This window comes from Plectrocnemia conspersa, unplaced genomic scaffold, assembly GCF_051122295.1.
Source record: "Plectrocnemia conspersa isolate PC_06_02 unplaced genomic scaffold, ASM5112229v1 ptg000008l, whole genome shotgun sequence".
NCBI classification, from domain to species: Eukaryota; Metazoa; Arthropoda; class Insecta; order Trichoptera; family Polycentropodidae; genus Plectrocnemia; species Plectrocnemia conspersa.
This window is the reverse complement of record NW_028277172.1, coordinates 11,221,844-11,248,544: the sequence shown is the minus strand read 5'-3', so window position 1 is coordinate 11,248,544 and position 26,701 is coordinate 11,221,844. Positions and strand designations below refer to the sequence as shown.

General features: G+C 29.6%; 2 protein-coding genes across 2 annotated transcripts in view; one reads left to right on the top strand and one right to left on the bottom strand.

Moving 5' to 3' along the window:
* Positions 1–9,099, bottom strand: part of LOC148232983 (carbohydrate sulfotransferase 11-like) — an 83,416-nt gene extending 74,317 nt beyond the window's left edge. The window contains exons 1-2 of the mRNA XM_088189897.1: positions 8,965–9,099; positions 5,132–5,829 (exon numbers count right to left, since the gene is read on the bottom strand). Of these exons, the coding sequence (XP_088046023.1) occupies positions 5,132–5,410 (279 nt within the window). The 5' untranslated portion in view covers positions 5,411–5,829; positions 8,965–9,099. The remainder of the gene's footprint in view (positions 1–5,131; positions 5,830–8,964) is intronic.
* The window catches only part of LOC148232981 (uncharacterized), a 107,351-nt gene that overhangs the window by 75,945 nt on the left and 4,705 nt on the right, over positions 1–26,701 (top strand). The window contains exon 2 of the mRNA XM_088190695.1: positions 26,048–26,698. Within this exon, the coding sequence (XP_088046821.1) occupies positions 26,048–26,698 (651 nt within the window). The remainder of the gene's footprint in view (positions 1–26,047; positions 26,699–26,701) is intronic.

The following is a 26,701-nucleotide window of genomic DNA, read 5'->3' as shown; positions in this document are numbered from 1 at the left end:
GTATATATCGAATTATTAAAACAATTATATTTTAGCTATAATAATATTATGTAGTTTGCTTATCTGTATTTATTATATACGATATATATAAATACAAAATATATTACATATTATATTTGTACATAATTTTCGACACGTTTGAAGATAATGGGGATCAGATATAAATTGTTGTATTTCTTGGTTCTCCTAACCTCGTTATCCTTGGCGATAAAAAATAATGGCGTCTGGTGCGAGAGAACATTTTTCATAGGCGAAAGAGGGCTTAGGCTGGAGAATTTCCGAAACAAACAATTTATCCAACTGCCTGCCATATTGTTTTTCTCGACGCTATTCTTGGAAAGGATCGCGGCATAATTGAGTTGCAAAATTAATTTTAATATATATAATATTACTTAATTAATATACAAATGTATATTTAACCTCCGAGTTCATTAGCGTAAAAGTTTCGACAAACAACACAAAAGGTCTTCAACGAACCGGATCAATGTCAATTTTTCTGCACCATTGATCCGTTGAAAGATTACTCTTTACACGACATTACGCCCGCTCGATAATGTAATTGTACGGCAATATCAAAAATGACGATCGTTATTTTAACCAATTCGTTCGATTTTCCTTTCCCCCTTTTAATACCAAACATCAGTTACACACGAATAAGCATAGATTGTAAAATAGTTGGATAAATTATGTGTATTTTTAGAGAAGGGAATCAGAGTACATTCATTAATTTATTTATAGTAAATGCATCACAATGAGGGAAACACAAACAGTAAAAGGCATGCAAGTAGTGAGACATTAAACTGAATTCAAAGTCTGTGAATCAGTGATATATATTTTATTCATTAAAAACTATTATTATAGTTAATAATCACTATATGTGATAATCTCTAATGACCTCGATTTAATTTAATTTTTCATCCGTGAGATTGGATCAAAACAAAAAACAAGGAAAAACTTAATCTATGGTGGTCGATCGGAATTATAATTATAAAATAATCACTGATTTTGCTCTCTTTAACACAATAGAAATTGAAAAACTCTATATGTGATTATGAACGACCTCGATTTAATTTAATTATTCATCCGTGAGATTGGATCAAAACAAAAAACAAGGAAAACTTAATCTATGATGGTCGATCGGAATTATTATTATAAATTAATCACTAATTTTGCTCTCTATAACACAATAGAAATTAAAAAACTCTGTTGAACTTATACCACTTATATGTTATATGTACTCATCATGATAAAGTATAGTGTGCTATCGTTAACATGTTTTATTAAACTAAAAGTAATTAGTCATAGGAAACTTTTGTTGATTCAATCTATATCTTTCAGGTATTAGCAATCGACTTATACCGCTAGTGTATCGTAATGAGATCAGAATTAAAGTCCTATATAAACATATAAATAAAACTTTGTACTTGGCTAATTTCAAGCTATATTTTTTTTGTACAGAGACGTTTTTGAAATGTCAGATCGTAATTCGGTTGTCAAGAGCTGCAAAGGAATTCAAAGTTGCATACCAAGAAGTGATACAAACGCTGCTACCGTTTACAAAAAGCTATCTTTGCGAAAAAGGATTTTACACTCTCATGAATATAAAATCAAAGTACAGAAAACGTTTGAAATTCAAAGATAGTATTCAAATTGCTCTGACATGAAAACGATTTAGTTGATATTCTTCAGTTTCCTAATTAAACTATTCAACTATGTATATTGTATGTTAATTTTTTCGTATTTTATGCTCTTAATTTTATATATATATATATATATATATATATATATATATATATATATATATATATATATATATATATATATATATATATATATATATATATATATATATATATATATGCGCTTGTTTTCGCCATTCACGATAAAGTGTAGTTGTCTAAAATAAATGAAAAAAATGTCTGGCGGGCCATATACCTGCCATATAACTGTATGCATTCATAGCAAGTCGAGTCTATAATTATTTGTCAATTTAATGAAAGATTACAGAACAAATCTAATGATAAATTCAAAATCAGCGTTTCATTTTAGTACAAAATATATGTATATCGTACGTATGGGAATGGGGAACCATACTTTAGTATGTATGTAATAATTAATAAATAATAATGTTTTCATTGACTAATCATTTTAATATTTATAACGCGCTGGCACATATAATACTAATTTTACCGCCTATATCTAGTGAATTTTTATTTTTTGAAATTTCTCACAATTTACATATATTTTGTATACCTAATTCCTAAATTATTCATTACTTGATTTTCTCCAAGTATTTTTGCGCTCTTATGACATGCTCTCTTTTGTCAAACGCTCATATGACTGTCTGCGCATTTGACGCACGCTATTTTGTTACAGCGCTACTTTGGTAAACGCTCGTATGACGCAGCGCTCTTTTGACGCACGCCCATTTGTCCGCGATCATTTGTGCCGTTGCCAGTTTATTATTCTTTGATTGGGTATGTCGGATAGCGAAAAATTACTCCATACGTCAGTCGAATGGCATTTATTTTAAATTATTTAGAAACACTAATTTTCTTAGTTTATTAACAGTAAATTGTTGTTGCTGATCCTCCCATCACTATAGATTATAGATCTTCCAATCGAACAGTAAAAACTAAACCCATTGCTCGTTCATAGCACTTGCTTATCAAAAGTTAACTATGTTCATAAATGTCTATATTCTGAAGGACAAAAAATGTTTAGTTTCAAATTTAAGTTAAGAAAAAAATTTCAATAAATTATTTACACAAAATCTATTATTCACTGTTACACTGTTTTATGTTTACTGACATAAACGTAATTTTAAAATATTTAGACATTAGCTAATTGCTTTGTATTTTTCTTAACGGTTAAAAAACAGATGGACTTGTTATTCAGAATGTATGTATTTGTATCTTTAATATATTTATATAAATAGTAATTTTTATTCTTTTACTGAAAATTTGTAGTATTATAATTTTTAATATTTTCAATCGAAAATATAATTAAACATAAGCGTAATTAAGACCTTGATTACAATATGTGGCTTTGTTATTTGTTTGAGATAACAATATTTCATTTAAATAAATTTACCCAATACTTGGATAAATTTATTTATGAAATAGAACATTTTTCTCCTTCTAAAGTCATGGTAAAAAACAGCTAAATGTCAAAAAACATTAATTGAAAGAACATGTTAAATATGTTCTACATGTTCAAATAGTGCTAGTGTTTTTATCTGAAAAATCATGTTCTAATGGATAGTAGAACTCAAGTTCGCCAAAAATGTCAGTAAATATGTTCTTTGCAAAGTTAATATCTACTTCCAGAAATTCAAAAAGTACCGAGATCAAAATCCCTAATACACACCCTTGGTCTGAAAGCTTTAAAATGAAGAATCATGCTGTAATGTGGCTGAATATGTTTAAAATGATTCAGCAGATTTATATAATGCAACTTGTTATTATGATTAATTGTCAAAAGCTCATAAAACCCAATTAACTTTGACGTTTCTATACACAATATAATTTATTATTAAATTAAAAAGTAAGCAATGTTGTGTATTATATTTGTTTATTATACGTATACCGACAAAACCAGATTTTCCGATAAATTTCCACGTAAGCCCGGCGCCTCGGTAGATTTTTAATTAACCGTCGATCGAGTTCCCGTTTCGAGTTTAATAGAGCGATTCGTTTCGGACTCCATTGTCTGGATGGAAAGCGGGAGCACAAAGAACACGCCTATTTGATTAAAAATACAAAAAATTAATAAAAAAGATTGATATTGTACGAGTTCACTATTATCTCGCGTTATCGTCGTATTTTTAACTGTCGAAGACTGCACGATACCGCAACGCCGGAACCAGTTAAAACCATTGTTAAATTCGTCGAGGTCCAATGTATAATAGCAACGTTGCTATTGTATCTCTACATAGTATGTAAAATAGCGGCAATCCTTCCATGTGTGCATAATTTCGATCTTCCATGTGTTTTACGTGCGAATTCGTTACTGGTAATTATACTTTGTTACTTTTTTTTTGATATTGGCAATGAAATCGTGTGACGGTGTTGGGTATCATACAATAATAATACTGTGAATTGCCAAAATATATTAAAATAATTATATTTATAAAAAGTAAAATTATACATTTAATTAAAGAGATTATATTTCACATAATGTAGATAACACATATATCGTTTTGATAAAATAAATAGAAAATATTATTTTTAGTTCATTGGTAAGGTCATTTCATGTGAATAATATTTTTCATCACGTAAGTATTTTATTATTATATGATATTAAATTTATACATACGGATTCGACTAAATTATAATTATCTTTAAAATAAAATTCACTTCACTCAAGTATCTACACATAAATTAATATTTTACCGTTATAACATATTGGGATTACGTATATCAAGATGCATCGATATATTAACAATATATAGATAATAATTACTTTTTAAAATTAATTTAATTTGAATTTCGACATGTTTACATTCAGCAGTATGTAAAAACACATTATCATATTTCGCGTAACTAAACAAAATGATACAACGGTATTTTTGTCAAAAATAAAAAAAAAATAAAAATTATTATTAAATTCTAAAAAATCATATGGTGAAAAAATATTTTAAAATCATATATTACCACTTAGAAACAGTATTTAAGTATTTTTTTTTCGTAGCTACATCGATAAAAAATATTTCTGACTATTTTGCCCAATAAGGTGCAGAAAGTTTATAAAGTTTTTGACATTTTCCATCAAAGTGATGAGCACAATTTCCATGGAATATAATATTTATGAAAATATATATATATGAATTTGAAGTGTATTAGATTAAACTTCCCACATAATTTGAAACACAACAGTTCGGGAACCCTAGATTATAGATAAGTCAATATTATACTTATGTTTGTTTATATTTGGCATAATAGTAATTAGGGTAGATATTATTATGGTTGAATTTCCGAATCCAAATCATAACGATAGCGAATATCTACTCCTTGATTAGGTTCGCCGATTGGAGCCTCATACCATGAGATTTATCGTTGTATTTCCAGAATAATTAAAGCAGTACTATATATTACATATTAATGTTTAATATTATGAAGTAGAATCTTACCTGCTGACTTGAAAAGTGTCTCAGAGAGTTGGTTCTTCTTGGATCAGTTGCCAGTAGTAGTAAGATCGGTAATGCCGCTAAGGGAGCTGCAAGGGCTAAGCATCTCCTTGGAGCACCCCAACCCTTGCTTCTTCTCCTGGTGATCCCGCTGCCCGATATCCTGACCGGAGTCTTGATCATGAGCCTCTTGTGTCCGTGGGCCCCATGTCCCTTTTTCAGGGAAGCCTTGGTAGGCAACCCGATGTTCTGTGGCGCTTCCATGCGTAAGTTTGACTGCATGAAGTGTATATTCAAATTCCATCAAAGAATGATCTTCCGAATGTACAAATTTACCACTGTGATATCATTTAAGTTTTCTTACTTTATATAGTACAATGTACAATACATAAATATTTTCATTTACACGCTTCTCTATCATCTCTCACATCATCATAGTATTGCTTCGGCAGCCTTTGAAATTATAAAATTAACTTTGTTCTTCTTCTTGTTTTATTGACGATATCGTTGGCTCGGACAGTTTTCTTCTGATTTATACACTTTCAAACTTACGCTATCAAAATGGAAGACTTTGCAGGACTAGGCGTTTTTTTCTATTTATAGTAACAACATCATATACATATATATTTTTATCTGATTATGCAATATTTTTGTTTAATCTTTGGGCGTTCTTTGCTTCAACATTTCAATAACCACTCCACCTGTGAAAAAACATAAAAAACAGTGATGAATAAAAATTAAATAAAAATATACTTAGAGTTAAAAGAGGCGTGGGAGTGTCCATTGAGACTTTTCGCTTTGATGCTTTTAAAAGAGTGCAAAACAATGAATTCTTATTACAAATAAACGAGCTTTTATACATTCATAAATTTGATTCGAAGTTAAATTTAACACACCTTGAAACATTTAACCATCATATAGTTAAAAACAAATTTAACTACTACATATTGATACCATGATTTATCATTTATTTAAGAGCATTAGGCAAATTAATTGAATCACATTCGAGTTTGATAATTTGCAAAAAATGTTTTAATTGCTCAATTATTCATCAAATTACCATACGCCAATTTGCGCAACTATGTACTGTATCTATGATATATATATATATATTATTACAGTTAACGGGATTTGTTTTTTTATGGTTGTGAGAATTTTTTTATGGTTTTAATAACAATGCTTAATGCTATCTATCACATATGATTATTCATATTATAATATTGGAATATTTATACATATGTATGTTCAAAACATTCAAGTTGAAAAAATATGTTGTTGAAATGTTCAAGCATTGATGATATTTTGGAAAATGCGTATGTGTATTTTGCGTGGAATCAGAGATATTTCCTTTCATTTGACTGTTTTTGGTTGGTTTATTCAGGGGCGTGGAGTCGGTTTAAAATACCATAATACCGATTGATATTATATTTATTGACTCGTATTTGTAGTTTATAAGCATAATATATAAAATAAATAGAGTACTACCTTAAATAAATATCATAAGTGCAGTGAAAATAATATGATATTTTCCTTGTCAAGTGATTTCATAATAATTTCATGATAAAATATTTCGATTTTTAAGCTTATTAAGAAACTAGATGGGCCGTGAAAAAGGAGCGTTCTCGAGCGCTGACGTCCTAGCCGCAACGTACGAAAATAAGGAACGCGATCGCAACTCTCTAGCACACTAAAACCTCGCAGTTGAAAGTCACAGAGTATTGACGGATTGTCAACACTGCCAAAAAAGTGCTTCATTGCTATGCTGAAAATGCAATGAATTGCATCAAAACGCTTCTAGTAAAAAGGCAGTGGAATACAAATACAGATACGACCCGTACTCTTTATTGAAGTAGATATTTCAAAGATTTTCTTTTAATTCTCTTCAACAACAAGGAATACTTTACTTAGATTCCAGACAATAGTCATATTCGAGGACGCTACGAACTAGCGTATCGTACAGAACGCGAATAAGTAACACGTGCCTCGCATAACGAAGCTGAGAAATTCATTCACAAGTTATTGACAAAAGTAATTGTATTTAAAACACCTACGCCTAAATTGTAAGAGAACTTGGCGATGCTAAAAAGTAGTCGATTGTCAACCGACCACTTTCACAGGACTCCAGGTCTTTTTGTAAAGAAAGTGAATCTGTGCGAATTTATGCGAATACTCATCAGCATATAATACATATCTCGAGTTATTAGTCTCCAGATGTATGTCGTTAATAAAAAGCAAAAAGAGCAGAAGATTGAATACCTGGGTACTCTAGAATGAGCGATGATTGCCATAGCTGTTAAAACCAAAATAATAAATAATCGAAAAACAATCAATGGTGTCACATAAATAATCAACCTCTACAAGGCATTGACATATCACGTGACCATAGGGTTTCTATTTACTTTGTAAAACACACTTATTTTAATTTACACGTAACTTTTCAGTTTTATAGATTTATTTATTAAATATTTCGTTATAACATGACAGGCGTTAACCCAGAGTAAAGACAATCAACAACTAATAAATAATTAGTGAGACACCAGACATATATTTTAATAATTATAAACTTTTATTATAGCTTACAATTAATATGCACAATCAAGTTCGATTTTATTTTAATCATTCACTACGATATTCCTCCGTGAGATTAGGAAACTCTAGGGAAATTAAACCTTGAAGATTGATCAGTATTATAATTATATAAAAATCACTGATTCTGATCTCTCATATACGATAGAAATTGTAAAACACTGCTGGTTATTATCTCCATTGCTCTACAATTTTACATATACATATTATATATAAATAAAATATATGTAGAATTTATTTATATGGTTGAAATTTATCGATGCATATAAATATTTTTATCGAAGTCGAAAAAGTATTTTTAACGACCAAAAATACAAAAATCTACACCCGTGGGTTTATTATGATACGCTTTGTTTTTGAGGTATCATCATAAAATATTAAATGGTGTTAAATTTAAACTTAAAACAATAATATATATTTTAGGGCCTCTTGTCCATTTCATGTTTTAATAACGGATTTTTTGCACTCATTTGTTTGGACTACCAATATTAGTATTTAAATTTGTTAATGAGAAAAATATTTTTGTTTCACAGATAATATAATTATACGTTTTATTTATTATTATTTTATTTAAAACATTGTCGAAAACCTTAAGTGTAAATCTAGCAACCTAACTTTTAAACTAAAATTACTTATCACTTTATTTAAGTAACACTACAAAATGTTTAAAAATAGCTTTACTAAAAGAAAGTTTACGTTGATGAACCCGTTAAAATGACAGGAGATAAATATATAATATTTTACTAATACTTTAAAGTTCAATACTTAAATTAAAGCCAACGTCCAATATTTTTTTACTGCCTTGATTAAAAAAATGTTTACGTTAATTATTTGATTGAATACAATATGGTGCAATATGAATAAAATTATTTTCTGTGTTTCAAATTATAAATAAACAAAAGAAAATTTTCGGAAATGAGTCTTTTCGTATTATGAAACATGCTTTATTGTTATAACGTTGAAATAAAAAGCTATTTTTTAAATAATTATACTTAGAACCTAATTAAGACATCGTTCATTTGTCGATTGCAGATTCTTTCACTTGAGCGATATCAAAAAGTATACCAAAACAAAAACAATAGATAAGAAATCCGAGTTCTTGTTTCGACAAATCTGCGTTTGACGTTGGGCATGAATGAGCGGTCCGTTTGACAGTTGCCGGCGGGGAGCTTGACGTTTGGATGCACACAAAGGTCTTTGATAAATGCGGCAAAATTATCAGGGGTGTTAATTTGTCACAGTCACAGTACCTGTCCAGCGGTTTCGGATGAGCGGCTCGCGACGCGGCGATCCGCGGCGCGGCCCGGGCCGCACTGTCGCGCGACGCCGGTCGATCGCGACGCACTTCCATCCGCCGACGCGCACGGACGCCACTGGCTAGAGCTACCCTCGACGATGCGACGGTACGAGGTTCCGTTCCCTATCTGAAACCTCGAGAAAGATCATAATTTTTTTGGATTATCGATAACGACCCTGTGCAAAAAGAATCGCCTTAAGGCAAGTACTTTTTTAAGTAAATAATATTTGTCACATCATAATTTTTTTATTATTTCAAGCCGTGCAACGAGAATTAAGTAGTTAAATATTGTCATTCAGTTAATACATATTCGCAACACTGGTACAAATCGTTAAAAAAATTAGTCAAAAGCGTGTACATTCAACATTTATTCGCCTAGCCCAGGGGTTGCAAAAAAAAATTTTAAAAAAATTCAAAAGCCATAAACACATTTATTTATTAGTTTTAATTCTTATTTATTAAGTGAAAAAAATCTTCTAAATAAAACTAATGATATATGTAATATAGTAAATATATAAAAAAAAATAGTTTTTATTGCTTAAATTATATATGTATATATTTTTTACAGAATATGAATTACACGCATTTCTTAAAACTAACGTGAACAATGTCTAGTCCAAACTCTCATCAGTTATTTGGCTTCTTAAAATGCTCCTAATATGATTCATGTTTGAAAATTATTGTTCACATGCATACCCAAATATAAGTCAATAAATCCTTATAAAATCTAAAAAATGGCGCTGGTAGTATCAATTGGATACTGTCAAATTGTCAGCCATTTCCAACGCGTTTTTCATTATTACAAACAAACAAGTTTTGTTATTTTCAAACAATGGAAAAAAACGTGTAGTTATTAAACACTCATTTGAAAAGCAAAACAAGGAAAGACATCAAAGCCGAGTTGGATAAAGTTCATGGCACATCTGCGCCAGCGTTTAAAGATGTGTTTAAACGTGGTCGTACATCCGTAAGTAATATACATCATTCGGGACGTCCACTTACGGTGACTACGCCAGAAATGATCGACATAATCCACGATATGATCTTGAGTGATCGACGAGTGCGCAAACTTTTTGAGGCTACAGGCAATTGATAAAAACGGAGCTGGTAGGTTAAATCTAAAGACATTTTAACAGCTCTACCGTTTGAGGAGAAGATGGTTCTTTAAATTAAAAAAATCTGCTTTGCTTTTGAAGTCTCGAAAAAGTTTTTCAGATGCATTTATAAAAAACTTTTTGTGTAAATGGTTTTCCTATCATAGAGATTTTCTGATTATTGTAAGATTGCATCCAGTAATTAATTAAAGAGCTTAATTTCTTAATACTTTTCTGAAGATATTTTTATCTAGTGTCACAATACACGCTCGCAAATGAATCGTGTATTGTTGTGAAGTGTCTTTCCAAATTTGATTTTTTGTTATGAGTCAGTTTTTCTTTACAATTGAGACAGGTCGGGAGGCCATCTATGTTCGAGATAAACGCGAAAGTATCTGTCTATTTATTTTTAAATTCCTGATATTCATCTTCCGTTTTATTTTGTTTCGTTTTTGTAGCCATGTTAAAGGTTGCTACAAATATAATTTTAATAAAAAAAAATTATTACTCATATGTATTTGTGTAATGAATTAGATATTGAGGTCATCGCAAAATTAGGTTTAAAAAAATTAGATGTTTTTCAAAGATAAATATAATACATATATAAAGGGTAATTTATAATGAACTCAAACTTTTTTTGTTTTTAATAATACATTTGACTGAACAATAGTGAAACTTTAACCTTACTTTTATATGATAAAAGGCATATTCAAAAAAAAAATTAAATAGCGTAGTCCGTAAGGCCTCAAACTGGTAATCTAGAGGCCGCGGGTTCGAGCTACGACAGCATAATTTTTATTTATGCACATTATTATAAACCAGCCTCCACTGAAAAGTGACATATATTGATTATAAATTATGTTACACATATCTTATAATATTGTTTAAACAGATCTCACCGATTCCCAGATTTTGTCTGGTGGTTAATACTTACTTGTAGGTATTCATTATGTCTGATTGACTTACGTAGTTAACGCATTAATTTACGCATGTCAAGTTACAACGGAAAAAAAATAAATGAAAATTCTTGTGTGTCTTTCAGCAACGAATAAGGTCAATTAATATCATATGCTCTGAGATTTGTATTTGACAGCACCTATGTGAAAACGTATTTTTAATGACCAAGTGCATATAATTACAATTTCAGGTCAGCATTTCCAGATAATTTTTTTCGTGAGAAAAGATTATTACATTATGTTAGTTTTCCCAAATTTACCTTTTTCTATTGTATGCTGTATATTGCGTGTTCGTAAAACGTATAAAAATGAATTTAAAAACAATGTTTTTCTTGTTATAGTAAACTTACATGTATATAAATATCCTTGAATAAGCTTCCTGGCCGTTCAGCCTGATATATTTACGATCTAGCCTTTTACCAAAAAGTTTATCGACCTCTGTCCTAGAGAGTCGCGATCCCGTCCCTTATTCTTGACCTTTGCGGTCAGGACGTTTCCTTACACGAATTTTCGCAAAAGTAACAAAAACTGTTTTATTGAATTTTGGCAATTAGAGGGTTAAGGTGATAATAAAAAATACAAATTTATATTCTGTTATGACTTATAAACACAGTTAAACCAGCGAGTTAAGTTTAATCGTTTATATACATAGATTACTAACAGTCTTGTTGACATTTTTCTGCCACAAAAAATATTTAAAAAAACAAGCTAAAATTAGCTGTATCATTAGTTTTGCCTCAAAAAGGTATATTTAGATCTTTTGCTTGACAAAAATTTTAAATATGGTTTATATTTTATTATTTATTATGATATGAAATATAAATTGTGTTTATATTTTAGTGATTCAGTTTTTTGTAAATATTATGATATATTATACATAATTATTTTAAATTGTGCTTAGTATTTGTTTTGCATAATTATTATATTTTTTTAATAAGAAAGTTTGGTCCCTAGAATCAGGAAGATTTCTATATGTAAAATGATAATTTTTTAATTCAGCTAAATTTTGCGTGTATATTTACACTTTGTCTTAAAAACATATTTAGGATATTTCTTCTCTTGAACGTATTGCGCCGCGGCACACTGGTTGCGGATCTCTGATAATGATTTTTACCATGTCACTATTGGATAACCTTATCAAATGCCTGTGAGACACCAAAGAATACAGCGTTGCAGTACTTTTTTATTTAAATTTGTATTAAACATCTATACAATTATGGGAACTAAATGCCGAAAACCAAATTTATTTAGTAATTAATGTCTTCAGTATATTCAATATATTTTTTCAAAGACTTTGTATAATATTGATTTAGTCTATTTTACATCTATATAATTATGAGTCACATTTCACTAAAAAGTATCACCAAATACGAAAATAAATTTAGTAATCTTTATAGATTTTGAGCTCATACAGTAATACATTATTAATAAACATGAACATTATTAATATTCATTTTTACCTGTTTAATTGATAATATAGCTCTATATAAAAAATCATTTGATAAGACGTATTTTTTGCTATTCTTCACTCGGAAAAAATAGGATTTGTAAAACAAATGCTCTGCAAATATAGTTTTTTATTGCGTATTTATTTTTCATTTTTTTATAGACGTTACTTATGTTTGTTTTAGTTTGTAAGTGATTTTCCATATTAAATAGTGACCTTGGCGAGTGTTAGTTTTCCAGATAATCTACACATTGATTTGATTAAGGTACTTTCAGCCTGATTTAATCTAGTTTTATTTGTTAAAGATCTTAGACATGATATAGTTGAGTACTGAATTTTAGTAAAATCATAAACTTTTATATCTTATCAAGTTTCTTAAAAATAAATTAAGTTTGATAGTTATACACATATGAGTTACATTATTTTTCAATGAGATAAGATAAAACCGGGATCGATTAAAATCATCCAGATAAAAAAATGAGATTCATAAACAATGATTATTCGCGTAAAGAGAATTTTTAGGATTCATATAAAAAACTTCTCCTTTATTCAACCTTTTTATACAAAATTTCTGATGTCATTGGTTGTAATATGTTTAAATTGTAGTGTGAACTTAAAAATAGTAATAATATATAAAAAAATATCAAAATGAGTAAATTTAAATGCGTTTAAGTTATGAATCTAAGCACAATATTCAGTTCTCAACTATCATTCTTTCTACATATATTTATGTATGGATAGGAATTTAACTGTTTATTTTTAATTAATTAAAATTAATCTACAAGTATATCATAAAAATATTTTCTTATTAGCTACATATCTCAAGTTCATTCGCATCAAAAAAATTAAATAACGCATTGACAATTTTCAAAATAAGTTAGTCAACACATTTTCAATTTTTAAGAATTATTTATTTTTTCCGATGATATAAGATTTTCGAAATCATAAAATAAATGGGCCTGACTTTCTAGTCCTTCGTAGCATATAAACATTTTTAAATATATTTTTATGGTCATCCTATACATATGTATTATTACATTCAGCAATTAAATGTTGTTGCTCTAAATTAAAATAATTAAGTAATTATTGTGTTTGATAAACAAAGCATAATTCAAAGTCGCAAATTTCTGACCTACTTCAAACACAATACAATTTGTAAATGCATTTTTTAATTTATACTGATGTTTATTTAATTAGTCATTATAATGTCAGCAAGTTTATTTAATATGTATGTTAAATTAAATTTGTACAATCAAGTATAGTATTAAAATGATTCAAATTCAGTTGGACGACAGCAGTACTGAATCGCTCTGCGCATGCACCTTGGTCATTTCCAGATGCGGTCGGAAAAGCGGCCTCCGTCGCGGGAAAATCCAGAAGTGCCCACAAAGAAACCCTTCACGCGTGGAATCATATCTTTTTCTCAAAAAAAAGGAAAGTCCTCTCTCTGTATGCACGCGCGTGTGCATAACGGATATATGTACATATAAATTATGTATCATTACACAGAAACGTTCGCGATTTGAAGTGCGAAACGTGATGTAGTTACCATATGCCCTTCGTATCGTTTTGATTTATATTTTATTACATATTTATTATAACAATTTATCAGATTTATTGTATAAGTATGTACTTATAAAACAATAAGCGTTTTTTGTATCCAAGCTTTCTACTTTTTGATCTCGAAAAATAATTGTATCGACAGACGTGTAGTGCGCTTCACTGAGCATCAAATCATTCTTTGATGTATCGTTATAAACATTTATTTTATATTAGGCGAATTGCTGAGGATACACGGAGACTAAGTGACAACAGTGTTTTGTTAATAAACTCAATTATTGCTTTTAATTTATGTTGAAGTGACCCTATATTTTTAGGTACACCTGGATTTATAACCAAATGGTATATTTTTATTATGAATTTTTAATATTTTTAGTTATGTTTCGATTCAAATTTTATTTGCTTTGATTTTACATTATACAATAATATTAGTATATCGTGAAAGCTATACGAAAAAAATCACTTAACTATCTCTATATATGGATGAAAACGACAGCCGTTTAAAGATAAGTCCAAAAAGTCTAGGATATTTTCTTAGAGATATTAATAAAAGTAATTTGATTGATATTAACGTACTCATAACGTACTGATAATAAATTAAAGTTAACATACATATATGTAACCTTACAGTTTAGGGGAAAATGTTTTACTTTTTGCACGGACCCACCTTTTCTTATGCAGTGGTATAAAAATATACAGTAGAAATAAAACATTAAAAAATATTTGTACAAATTTAATTCTTAACAAAAAAAGACTGCTAATTTTCTTGAAAAATTAGCTGATTTTTGAGATGAGAATTCACAAAAACCAATTTTCCAAGTTAACTCGTGCATGACAGGAAAGGGGTAAAGCAGAAATATTTCGGTTGATGTCTTAGGAGTGACGTTCGAGCAGAGATGTATGGACATCGCTAAAGTTTGCGATAAAGTGAATCGCTTTCTTACTATCCTTGAATGTAAATCCCAGTAAAGTAAAGAACTCCTTAGTTAAAAAAAATTTATAGGAAACTTTTATATTATCTTTAAGGGAGTACGGGTCGTATCCGTATTTATATCGTAATATATTTTTGCTAAGACCACTTTGATTCAATTATTTATATTCTCGGCATAGCGACTATTCAATGAAGCAATTTTTTAATACTAAATTACTAAAAAGTGGTAGCGATTTTTATCTGCGAGTTATCAAGTGCTCTAGAGTTCGGTAAACTATGTCCCGTGGACTAAATCCGGCCCGCAACCTATTTTAATACGGCCCGTGATTTATATTTCAAAGTATGTGATATAATAGAACGGCCAACCATCGACTTGAGGAGTTGCGAGGTATGACCGTATGTGGTGCACCTATTGCTTTGCATTCCATTACGCAGATATATTTTGACAGCGTCTTTAGTGCTTTGTGTAACGATCTTTGCGATATTTCATATGGAGGATATTCATTATGTCATTGTCAAAGTAAGAAAATAAGAGACTATACCCTATTTGTGTTATCACAGTCAGTTCAACAGCTATCCATTTCATCATTATTTATAATTGAGAAAGTTTTGGCTTACTATTAGTCTATATGAAACAATTAAAGACGAACATTTTGCGTATTATTAACAATACATTTTGAAGTTAAATCGATTAAAATGTATCACATCCGACGATTGTAAAAATATACGGGAAACAGGTTAAGGCTTAGATGGATAAAAATATGAAGCTTGTGAAAATGCAAGGTGTTTAAGGACTGACTGTTGATTATATTATTTACCAGCAGGTACTTTGTGGAAAACATTTCAATCTATCGTGTGTTATTGAACCAGTTTTGTAGCGGTGAACTAATCCTCGTCAGTTCCGTGATTCATTTTTATCAGAAATGGAAGTCAAATATTCTGATTCGCTCTGCCATTCAGCAGTTAAAAGTTATGGTAAAGTTTTATTGATATTATTTTCACTCAAAGAAGCAATTGATTTTTTCCTGACAAATAAACTATAATAATTAGTCTTTGTTACATATATCTACTATAAGATTTCCTAAAAAATTTAATTTTAAACTACAAAATAAAACAGTGTACTTATATGAAACTTACATTGCGTTTGAAAGTTTGGAAAAAATACGCATTTTTTAAGTTTGATATAGTTATTTACAAAAAAAGTTTGCCGACCTTTGCTCTAGAGTCGCAATCGCATCCCATACTCTTGCCGTCGAGGCCAATACGTCAGTGTTGGAGAACGCTTCCCTTACACGAGCAATCCAGCTCCTTAACGAGCTTGCCAAACACAAGGATATTTTGGGCGATAGCTATGAGGAGCTGGAACAATTTATGTGGGATTGTACAAATCTTTTTTAAGTATATGCCACAATATTTTTTAAATTATTTAATAGTATACTTTAATATTACGTTTACATTATTAATAATATTAGATTTGTAATAAATATGTATATATATCCTACATATATTTTATATTTGATCAAAGTACAAGCTGCTGTTTTTTACAATAGCAAATAATAAGCCATTTTAATAGTTATATTTTTTTTTTATTTCCAATCTTGATAATTTTTTGGTTTTGCATTTCTACACAATAAATTTTAAATTAAATAAAAATAAATGCCACGTATAAAAACTGTTTCAATACTTTCTTACTATTGTTTTTGGATACTTAGGGGACTGTTTGTGTGAGCTGTCATTGATGAAATATTAATATATTGTATTTGATGTAATTTATTTGTATACTATATTTTAGGTGGCAAATTAATTAATTCCTTTACCTTAAATATGATATATTACATTGGTTTTATCTAGATTTGAAATAGCGAATCTTAGAGATAGACATGCAAATAATATATCTTATTATTTATAATCTTAAAAATCCGATGCTCTTTATAAATATCTACAATATTTTGTAATTAAAAGCATATTTCTGCAAATTTGAATTCTTCCCTGTTTTGGCGATAATATTTCCTAACGGAATGTTCTACCGCATATTTACCATATACACAAATACCTTGAATTTCCAGATTATTAAAAGTGGTGTGAAGCATTCTAAAACAATTTGTATTATTTGCGGAACTATTTGGAATTTTATATGCACGATTAGTTCACAGGTCTGTGCTATTTCAATATACTTGTATGTACATAAGTTGAACGCGATTTATTAAAATGTGATGTATAATATGTATGGAATATTAAACAAAGCTTTTTGATATTTTCGTTATTAATGTGATATAGGGGCTTAGCAAATATAATGAAACGCATCGGTTAGGATTTTTTCATTGTTTCACTTTGCTTTATGCATGCATGGTAATACCTACTATAATAATTGTCGGCTCACCTAACTCAACTTTAATTGTCAACAAGCAGTGGATGTTAGAGAAAGTACACAAAGGCTGCGCACTGAATGCGAGTAGAATTTCAATGAAACAATGAAACCAAGCGGATATGCCTAACTATATACGTCTCCGACAGAAAACTGGAGTAAACCTTCTAAATAAATGCATATACATAGTTTTTCAATTACATAAAATGTATGTAAATGTGTTGAATTTAAACAAAACATAAAATAATCGTAGGTTTTACATTGCTCGCTTCACCTTATAACATGCTAGGTGCTCATAAATGTCAGTTAATTGTTATGAAACATTTATCTATAGATGACCCTGGAGAATATTTTGTCACTGGACGAGGTCAAATGGTTAGAATACTACGCAGTCGTTTCGTGTTGTCAGTTACATTTAACAATAGTGCTGCTTTAGCATCCATAAGCTGAAGAAGGCGCAGATTATGCCCGCGTGCATGCGTTCTAATCTATTCTTCAAATATAGCAAATACAATTAATGCAAAGCTTCTATTATTTACGTTTAGTTTTCACGTGTTCGCTTTCATCGCAATTCCACGTCCAAGTTTATAAAGTACTTTGTTGTATACGACGCGACTTTTTTAATAAATACTTATAAGATATTTTATATGAGTTGAAGTTGCTCATTATTAGAGAATTTTGAATACATTTTATATACGACTTAGCTTGATTTAGATTAATCATCACGATATTTTCCGTGAGATTAGGAAAATCTAGATAAACATAATCTGTGGTAATCGATCAGAATTATATTTATATAATAATCACCAATTCCAATCTCCCAGAAACGATCGAAATTAAAATGAATGATTTTTTAATAATAACGGATCAATTCTTCTGTTTTTTAAAATTGTAATATTTGTATTATAACCGTTTAAACACTTCCAGTGCACGTACACTTTGTGTATTTATACTTATTTTGCAGTCCATGCTATACTCTATCGAAAGTTTGCGATACAAATAAATTTAATTTGATACGCCACATTTTGATTCAACTATTGACTTTGTCAATAGCGTATTGCACTTTATTGCTAGTTTTTTTTCTTATTGTTTTTCTAGTTTCAAGACAGCCCATTCATACGCATATATACATACAGTGGTGCAACTGCTTCGCGTAATATCACATGTATATGATACAGTGAATGTGTTAACCAGTGAAAATATATTTTTACTGACATTTCAGTGAAATTATATCGGCATACATTTTCACCGGTACTATTTATACTAGCAAAAATATAATTTATCTGACAGGTGCTAGTGAAATTATATGTTGCTGTAAATTTGACAAGCATATAAGTCGTAGACAGTTGTAAACTCAACTCAACGTCACCGTATTTCGTGCGACACATTACCAGTTAACGCCAAAATGTTTCGAAGTAAATAAATACAGTTTCAGTGAAATTATAAATCTATTAGTGAAATGATATTTATACTAGTGAAAATATAACTTTACTAAAAATACACAGATGCGAAAGTCCACTTGCTGTTCAAACCCAAGCCTAACCTAAATAAAGTAATCAAATCCAACTTGACATAATACAATTTTTAATACTCACTATAGTTTTTGAGAACTACCAAGTTTTTTTTTAATTCAAAACATTCATTGACTTACACTATTTTGCTGATTAACAGTATCTTGCTGATCACAATTTAGCTAAATAAATTATTTTAACTTAAAAAAAGCAATAACAGAAAACGGGTTTCCAAAGTTAATGAGTCTGACATGTAGCAATTCATACGGCAAGTAAGATCAAGTATTTTTTTCAGCTCTTAATTCAGACAAAGTAATAAATGTTTTTTTCTGAGCACTATTTATCAAGCTTTTCTTCAGGTAACCGTTATTCAGTTAATATATATATGTATGTAATACATCATATTTACGTAATATGTAATTTATATATTAAAATATGTATGGCCGTTTTATGATATTGTAACAACCCTAACACTTGTATTTAGTTATAGTAATCAATTTTGGTGCTACTTATCTGCCGTTTGAAATAATAGTTACGAGAAATATTTTTTAGGCAAGAGATTTATTTTTATAGTAAATGAGTAATTCACTTGTACAAGATTCGTTACATTTGACTAGTATTTTTTTGTCTTACTGTGAAGAAAAAACGGTGTTTTAGCAGCCTGGGTAAAAGGAATTTAACGAACGATAATTTTTTGGCGCAATAAATGCTAAAATGGTATCTTTTTAAATGGAACAAATAATTTAATAATGTATTGCGTTTTAAATAATCCACCGCTTTACAAATACACAAAAAAGGGTTAGCAAAAAACAGTTTCTCTGAGCAGAAGAACAATCACTTCCACCTAACATCCAATTTGATTTCTCACGTCGCTTTCGACTTGAAAGTTCAGTCTTCAGCTCGCAACCATATTTTAAAAGTCTAAAAAAAAGCAGCCTTTGGTTCATCTAAACAGTCACCTTAAATCGCCAATCGCCAAGAGTTTAACTCGATATTCAAGACGGCTTGAACACAGAGCAGACTTACAAGATAAACGATACAGAATGTAGCTATATCATATTATTTATGTATTGCAGAGGCTTGTACTTATTGTAACGGTTGTAACTTAAACTAATTTATACATGTTTGAACTTGAACATAAACTTGTTTATTGTTACTATTATTTTTTATCTAATAACCCTCACCTTTTAATGTAATTTTATGTTTATATTTATATTTGGTAATATAAATATAAGTTATTGTTTCAAAAACCTAATATTTACCCTTCTAGCACGCGATAATTAATGTCGGTCTGCGTATTTTCATTATATTCTCACACCACCCCCGACATTCAACCCTGATTCAACACCGTGCGATCACGCTGTGGTGGCTTATCCAGAAATTAATTACAAACTTTTGTGCTACCCCTAAAAAAATATTTTAAAAAAGAGCAATAATTAAAAGTAACGAATGAGCTCACCTGTGCGAAAAAGTTTTTCCGCGAGCTCCCCTCGGGATAATTCCACCCCGCTGACCCTTGAAAAGCCACGACCCTTAAACCGCTAATCTGCGCTGACTAGTCAAAACTGCGGCAATTCATCACCATGAAAGCGCGCTATTAAGACCGCACGAGTTTCCCGAGATACACATACATACCCTATATTTTGCTACTTTTTCCGGTATCAATCATAGTCAAAGGGCCCCTCGCGGTTTTTGTATCCTAACATTTTCGAAAGACCGTAATTGATTTTAGATTCGTCCCTTCGTGTGCTGATAGATTGTTAACTTTTCGTCTTCGAAACGCTACTCGTACGCTGACGGTGATTAATTACCGTATTTATAAATACTAGTGAATCCTATAAAGCCTAATGTAAAAGAAAATGAGACGTAAGTATCATTATTTATAATTAATTTGTGTAAGAAGTGCCGCAAATAAGAAAATAATTATGTTTGATAGTATGTTGTAAATTTGTAGTAAGAGTATATATTTTGGAAATTAATAATTTATCTATTTGTGTCAACCTTAATATATTTTTAAAAATTCTAAAAATAAATTTTCTTAAAATACAAAGTTATTTGTTTCCTTGTGGTAACAAATAATTTAGGAAGTTCCGAGGCTTTAGAATATTTAAGCGTTAATGATTTATTATAGCAAAAATTTAATATGTACGAGCACAAATGTGAAATGCAAAGTTTTAAATTTAAAGCCTCTACATTGAAACAACACATTAAATCTGTAACTCAATTCGATACTTTTCATTACTTTGGCTTTGGATTAATTGAGTTTTATCCAAATATATTTCTCAATCTTCTCGTTTATACTGGTTTGTGCTAAGAATTATTAAAGATCGATTACCCAAACCTTATATAATTATAATATAATTGAATCTTCAAACGTCCATCAAAGACATTGCTTCAAAAGCAGAAAGATCTGGCGCTCATATTTTCAAACATATTTATTTCGACAATATAGTAAATTAATGGGCCAGAAAGATTTTTTACGCAGTCGTTTTATTGATTTTTATTGGTACTCGTATATAATAAAATATAGCGTATCAAGTATTTTTAGGAGTACCTGAATGTAAGGAAGATTGTTGAATATGCATTAACAGACCGACGAATAATTGGTCATGCATGTCGGCAAATTCGAAATTTGCCACGCTTGTTTATTATATTATCAAAAAATAAATATGTAGACGACTACATATATATTCAATATATATATATATATATATATATATATATATATATATATATATATATATATATATATATATATATATATATATATATATATATATATATATATATATATATATATATATATATATATATATAAAAAGAACATGTTTCGACTCATGAATATTTGGATTTTTGCGCAAAATTCGTAAGCATGTATATATTCAATAATATATAGCAATAAATCAAGTTCGAACTTGAATGAATAGGCGTTCTTTTTTGGTCCTTTTTATTACCAATTATTAATAAAAATAATACTGACAATACCGGTAATACCGGTAATACCGGTATTGACTGTTTATTCTGAGTAATACCGGTTTTGCAAATCCTGGTATTATTACCATCCCTATGAAATACTTTTATTAATAATAATATGTACATATGTAAAAGATACAACATACTTTAGATTCATATCTAAGTATAAAAGTTTTCAATGATCTCTTTTCTAGCACTGAGATATCACTGTGTTTATATTCGTTTAGTTTTGAATTGCAGTGACAGAAACATAAGTGATATATACATTATTATATTTAGATATTTTCTTCTCACAAGTTTAACTTCCAGAAAAAGCACTCAACCACAGAGAAAGTTTATAAATAAATCATGTGTCACAAAATATGTGATCTGCAAGATACTGTAAGTCAGAAAAAGATATAGACACTTTTTCTACAAAAAAACTGGCTACAAGTTATTGTTAGAAGCACCAGATGGTTTGATGAAGTTTTTATTTCTAACTATCGCCTTCTTTTTTTATAAAAAACAGGTTTAAGTGACTAGAATTTAAACAGTAACTGATAAAAATTAACTTTAATACTTAAGGGAGATTCTAATTGAAGTCTGCCGACTTATGCTTCATCAAAATAAGTACAAAATGAAATCTATTAGAATATCAACGCATTTTTAAAAAAAATAGCTTGCATCTAAAAATATGATGTAACTTACCGCTATTTCAAACGCTGAAGTGCATAGCCAATGTAAGATAGCTGAAGTTGTCGTAGTCTTGTCTGTGTCTGAAGAATCTAGTCGAAGTCTGGAATTCGGACGTCGTAGTTGGACCATGGTTGACGAGAAGTGAGAAGCGGCTCCTTTCTTAGTCTCTTTTTTGTGGTCGGCATAGTTCGAATAAACTATTTTGTGACAAGTCGAAGATATCAGGTGAATTTTTGTTATGAAAGTAAATGCTATATGCTATGTATACACTTACGCTTAATTAAGCTAGAGATTTCTTCCTTGTTCGTCCATTCATTCACAAAGATTTTAAGGTGTAATTATATTTGCTCATTTCAGCTGTTTTTATTATTAGAAAATTTGCATAAACAATTTGAGATTTGGCAAAATTTGCTGCGCTTGTCAAAGTTATACAATAGCATTTGTATATGTAAATACTTAAAACAGCTGTTGAGAATACGAGTTGAGAAATCGGCGGGTCGTAAAGACTGTTAGCATAATGTTTATTACGCTTTTAACACATATTGCAAAGTATTTTATACTTAACCGATCACCACAATATCAAAAAATAAAAGCCGACGGAATATATATTAATTATTTACAAAGTAAGCGACTCGAACTAATTTCTCACTAGTTTCGCTTCTGGAAAGAGCACTCAACCATAGAGAAAGTATTAAAATATTTGAAAGAAATAATATATGCTCAGAAATATTCATGGACACTCAAGCCTAGGATAGGCATAGGTTTAAAATCGATAACGGAAATAATATTCTATCGACTAATGTTCCATTAAAACAGGAAAAAATGTAATCTATTAGAATATTTTAGTCTTCTTGGACGCTCAAGCCTTAAAATAAGACAATTTTTACTTTAACGATTTAGTTTGATGATGAAATCTTGTATAACAGAGAGATCAAAAATACACATTTATTTATAAGAAAAATATCAGCTGGTATACTTCAAGGTAATGTGCTGGGACCGTTGGTTGATATCCTGCGATGCAATGGCACTACAATGACTACAAATGCGGATCATGCAACTATTCTCTCAACCAGAAAGATAAAAAAATCTAGCAATAAACTGTTAAGTCGAAAAGATGTCGGGTATCAAATTGAATAACACTAAATTTCAACAAATGAATTTAAAAAATAAATCTCTTGGTTACCAATAATAACCAAGAGCTCATGGCGAATGTGAATACCTTCAGGTGTATTGGCATGATATTGGATACAATGTTGCGATGAAACGAACGTGTGAAAACTCAACTAAGTTAGTTTAAAAAAACACTGTTAATTCATAATAATTTTATAAGACGCTTCTGGACTAAGAAATACAACTACATATGTAGATGTACAAGAAAAATACATACTGAATCCTTTTATAAATTATAGAACAAAGCGTAGCGTTGTGTGGTACAGGCGCTGCGATATATATATAAAAGACAGACTTTATTCGGACTTGAACACGAAGGATATTGAAGAAACTATCAGGGAGCAATCGAATTCAGAATAGGAATGTTGAAGCAGCAATATTGCCGTGTAAGAGTCATGTGATTAAGAGTCGTTTATAAAAATGTACTTTTCATAACAATTAAGTGACATAACTGGTTATCATTACAGATTTATTTTTGTAATATAAAAAAACACTGCCACTGCGACAGTTTACTGAAAAAATATTTGCTTTTGAAATACTGAAAAAATTATATGCAAGTTGCTAATTTTATTTGCACTTTTTAACTATGTTTAACCAAATAGTTTGAATGTTTCGTACGCAAATTCGACAGCTAACCGTTATTTATTATATATAAAACTTGTTCATCGTCAGGATAAAAATGTGCAAATTTTATTAGCCACTCACGAACGCTCAATTAGATAGTGTGAAATATTTTGCATTCAATCATACACACCAAATTTATACAACAATGATTCTCAATTTGTTGAAGTAAGCTAATAAAGCAGACAATATGTACATACATACTGATATGATATAATATACAAAATAATAATATCTGATATTAAAACTATAGTTTATCCTATATTAGATTCCTTGGCAATCAAGTCGGAGATAATAATTGACGAGTTAAGTTAAAACGGTATTACTGCTATTTATAATTTTGCAAGTTAAAACATTAAAATCAATATTTACCTTTATGTACAAACATTATTCTTAAACAATCGTGGCGTTCTTATCCTGACACGTGTTTCAATACAAATCTTAGTTTGAAGACTTACATTAATGAATTATAGTTGTCTCTATTATTTTATCCAATAAAAGATGATATAATATTACGCATGATTGCAGATACCAGATAAGTTAGTAAACTGTGCCTAAAAACTTTTTCATGAATATTTTAAGTATGTATGTATGTAAAAGGTTTTCATGAATATTGTATATATGTAATATGTATATATATTAGTAGTTTTCCTATAAAGCTGAATTTCAGAACAAAAACTCTCGTACAGTGAACTTCGACCTCATGAAATTCTCAATATTTATTTGTAAAATATTTTTTTACAGTATCGAAATTCATGTAAAAATTGTGCAATTATTGTATATATTAATGTGTGAAAAGATCTGGTTTGAACTCTAGGATTCCAGTGACTTCTTAGCTGAATCAGGTTTGACGTGAAGATCTAAATGGACTTTTCTCAGTTTTTTATGAATCTTCATGGTTAATACTCGTAGCTCTGCTTGGCGCGAGTTCAGTTGAACTTTTTTGTTCCAAGTCAAAAGCGAAGTTCGAGTTTATATAAACTTGTTAGAGTTCCCTTTCCGATTTATCTGTCTAATGTGGCCAGATTTTGAATATATCAAAGGAGGACACTAAAAATAAAATGGTTATTATTGCTGCGGTAACTAAAAAAGGTCATTACTGAAATTTTTGTTGAAAAGCTATCTAGGATTTTTTTGTTCGATGAAGAAAAATCCTGAAAACTTGCTCTTTGACATACAATAAAGCAATTAGTTTTATAGGTTTTTATTAATTCTACGCGACAATCACGAGGTTCTCAAAAAAATATATTATATATAAATACAAGAATTTTTACGGAAGAAAACTGTAGTTAATTCCAAACTACTGTAATGTCTTATGTGCTGTTTAATGCTCGATTAAGGCATTTGTATTATATTATAAAATAAAAATACTATTATTCATTATAAGGGCATTCATAACTTAACCTAAAAAAAATATGGTACTTAATTCTAATGTAACAGGACAACATTTTTTCTGCTTCTAAAGCCATTTGAGATGCAAAAATATCTTGAAAACTGTGTAGTTAAACAAATTACTGCTGTAAACAATATATTTGTCTTACATAAAAAAGTGCAGTCAACACATTCTTTATTTAATGATTCTACATATCAGACAAAAGTGTCGGTTAATATTTTTACTGTCGATTCATCAAATTTAATTAATTAATTAATTTTATTATTCATATATATTTTAAACATTATTCCTAAATTACTGTATAATATATTAATAACGATTTCATTATTTCTTTTTTCAGAAATTATCAGACATGCCTCCACTTGTTATGAAACATGTCAGAAATCTGGTACCGATGTCTCTTTTTGAAGAGATCACATCATTTTGCCTTACGCCTGAGCATCCCAATTGGAATAACAAACCAGATATTGTAATAACAACCACCAGAGGAGAGCTGATTGAAATAGCAGACCGACGTCCCACAAATTCATACGTATACCAAAACGATTGCGAAGCCATAGAAGTACGTTTTCATTATAAGAAATCCGGCAAAAGCCCAAACTATGTAATAAGAACGTTAGACAAACTGTTTGTGGTTGGTTATAACGATGAAAACATATTGGATGTAATCGCAAAATTCAATAACGTGACTAGCTACGAGCTAAAAGATGAAAACATGTGCGGTGAGGCACAAATTAGCATTTGGTGTTACGATGATGTAATACCAAGTGTTTTGAATGAAAATTATGTTATTGAAATCGATAGTGTGTTTCATCGGAATGAGATAAAAGATGATGAGATGATTGTATCGGTACTGATGGAACAATTGACTGAAGCCAGGTTGAACACGGGACATAATATGAAAACGCTTAAGAATAATCTGAGACTTCAACAGGAAATATTTCATTCATCTTCAGAATTGGCTAAGTATCACATTGATGATATTGAGAAGGTC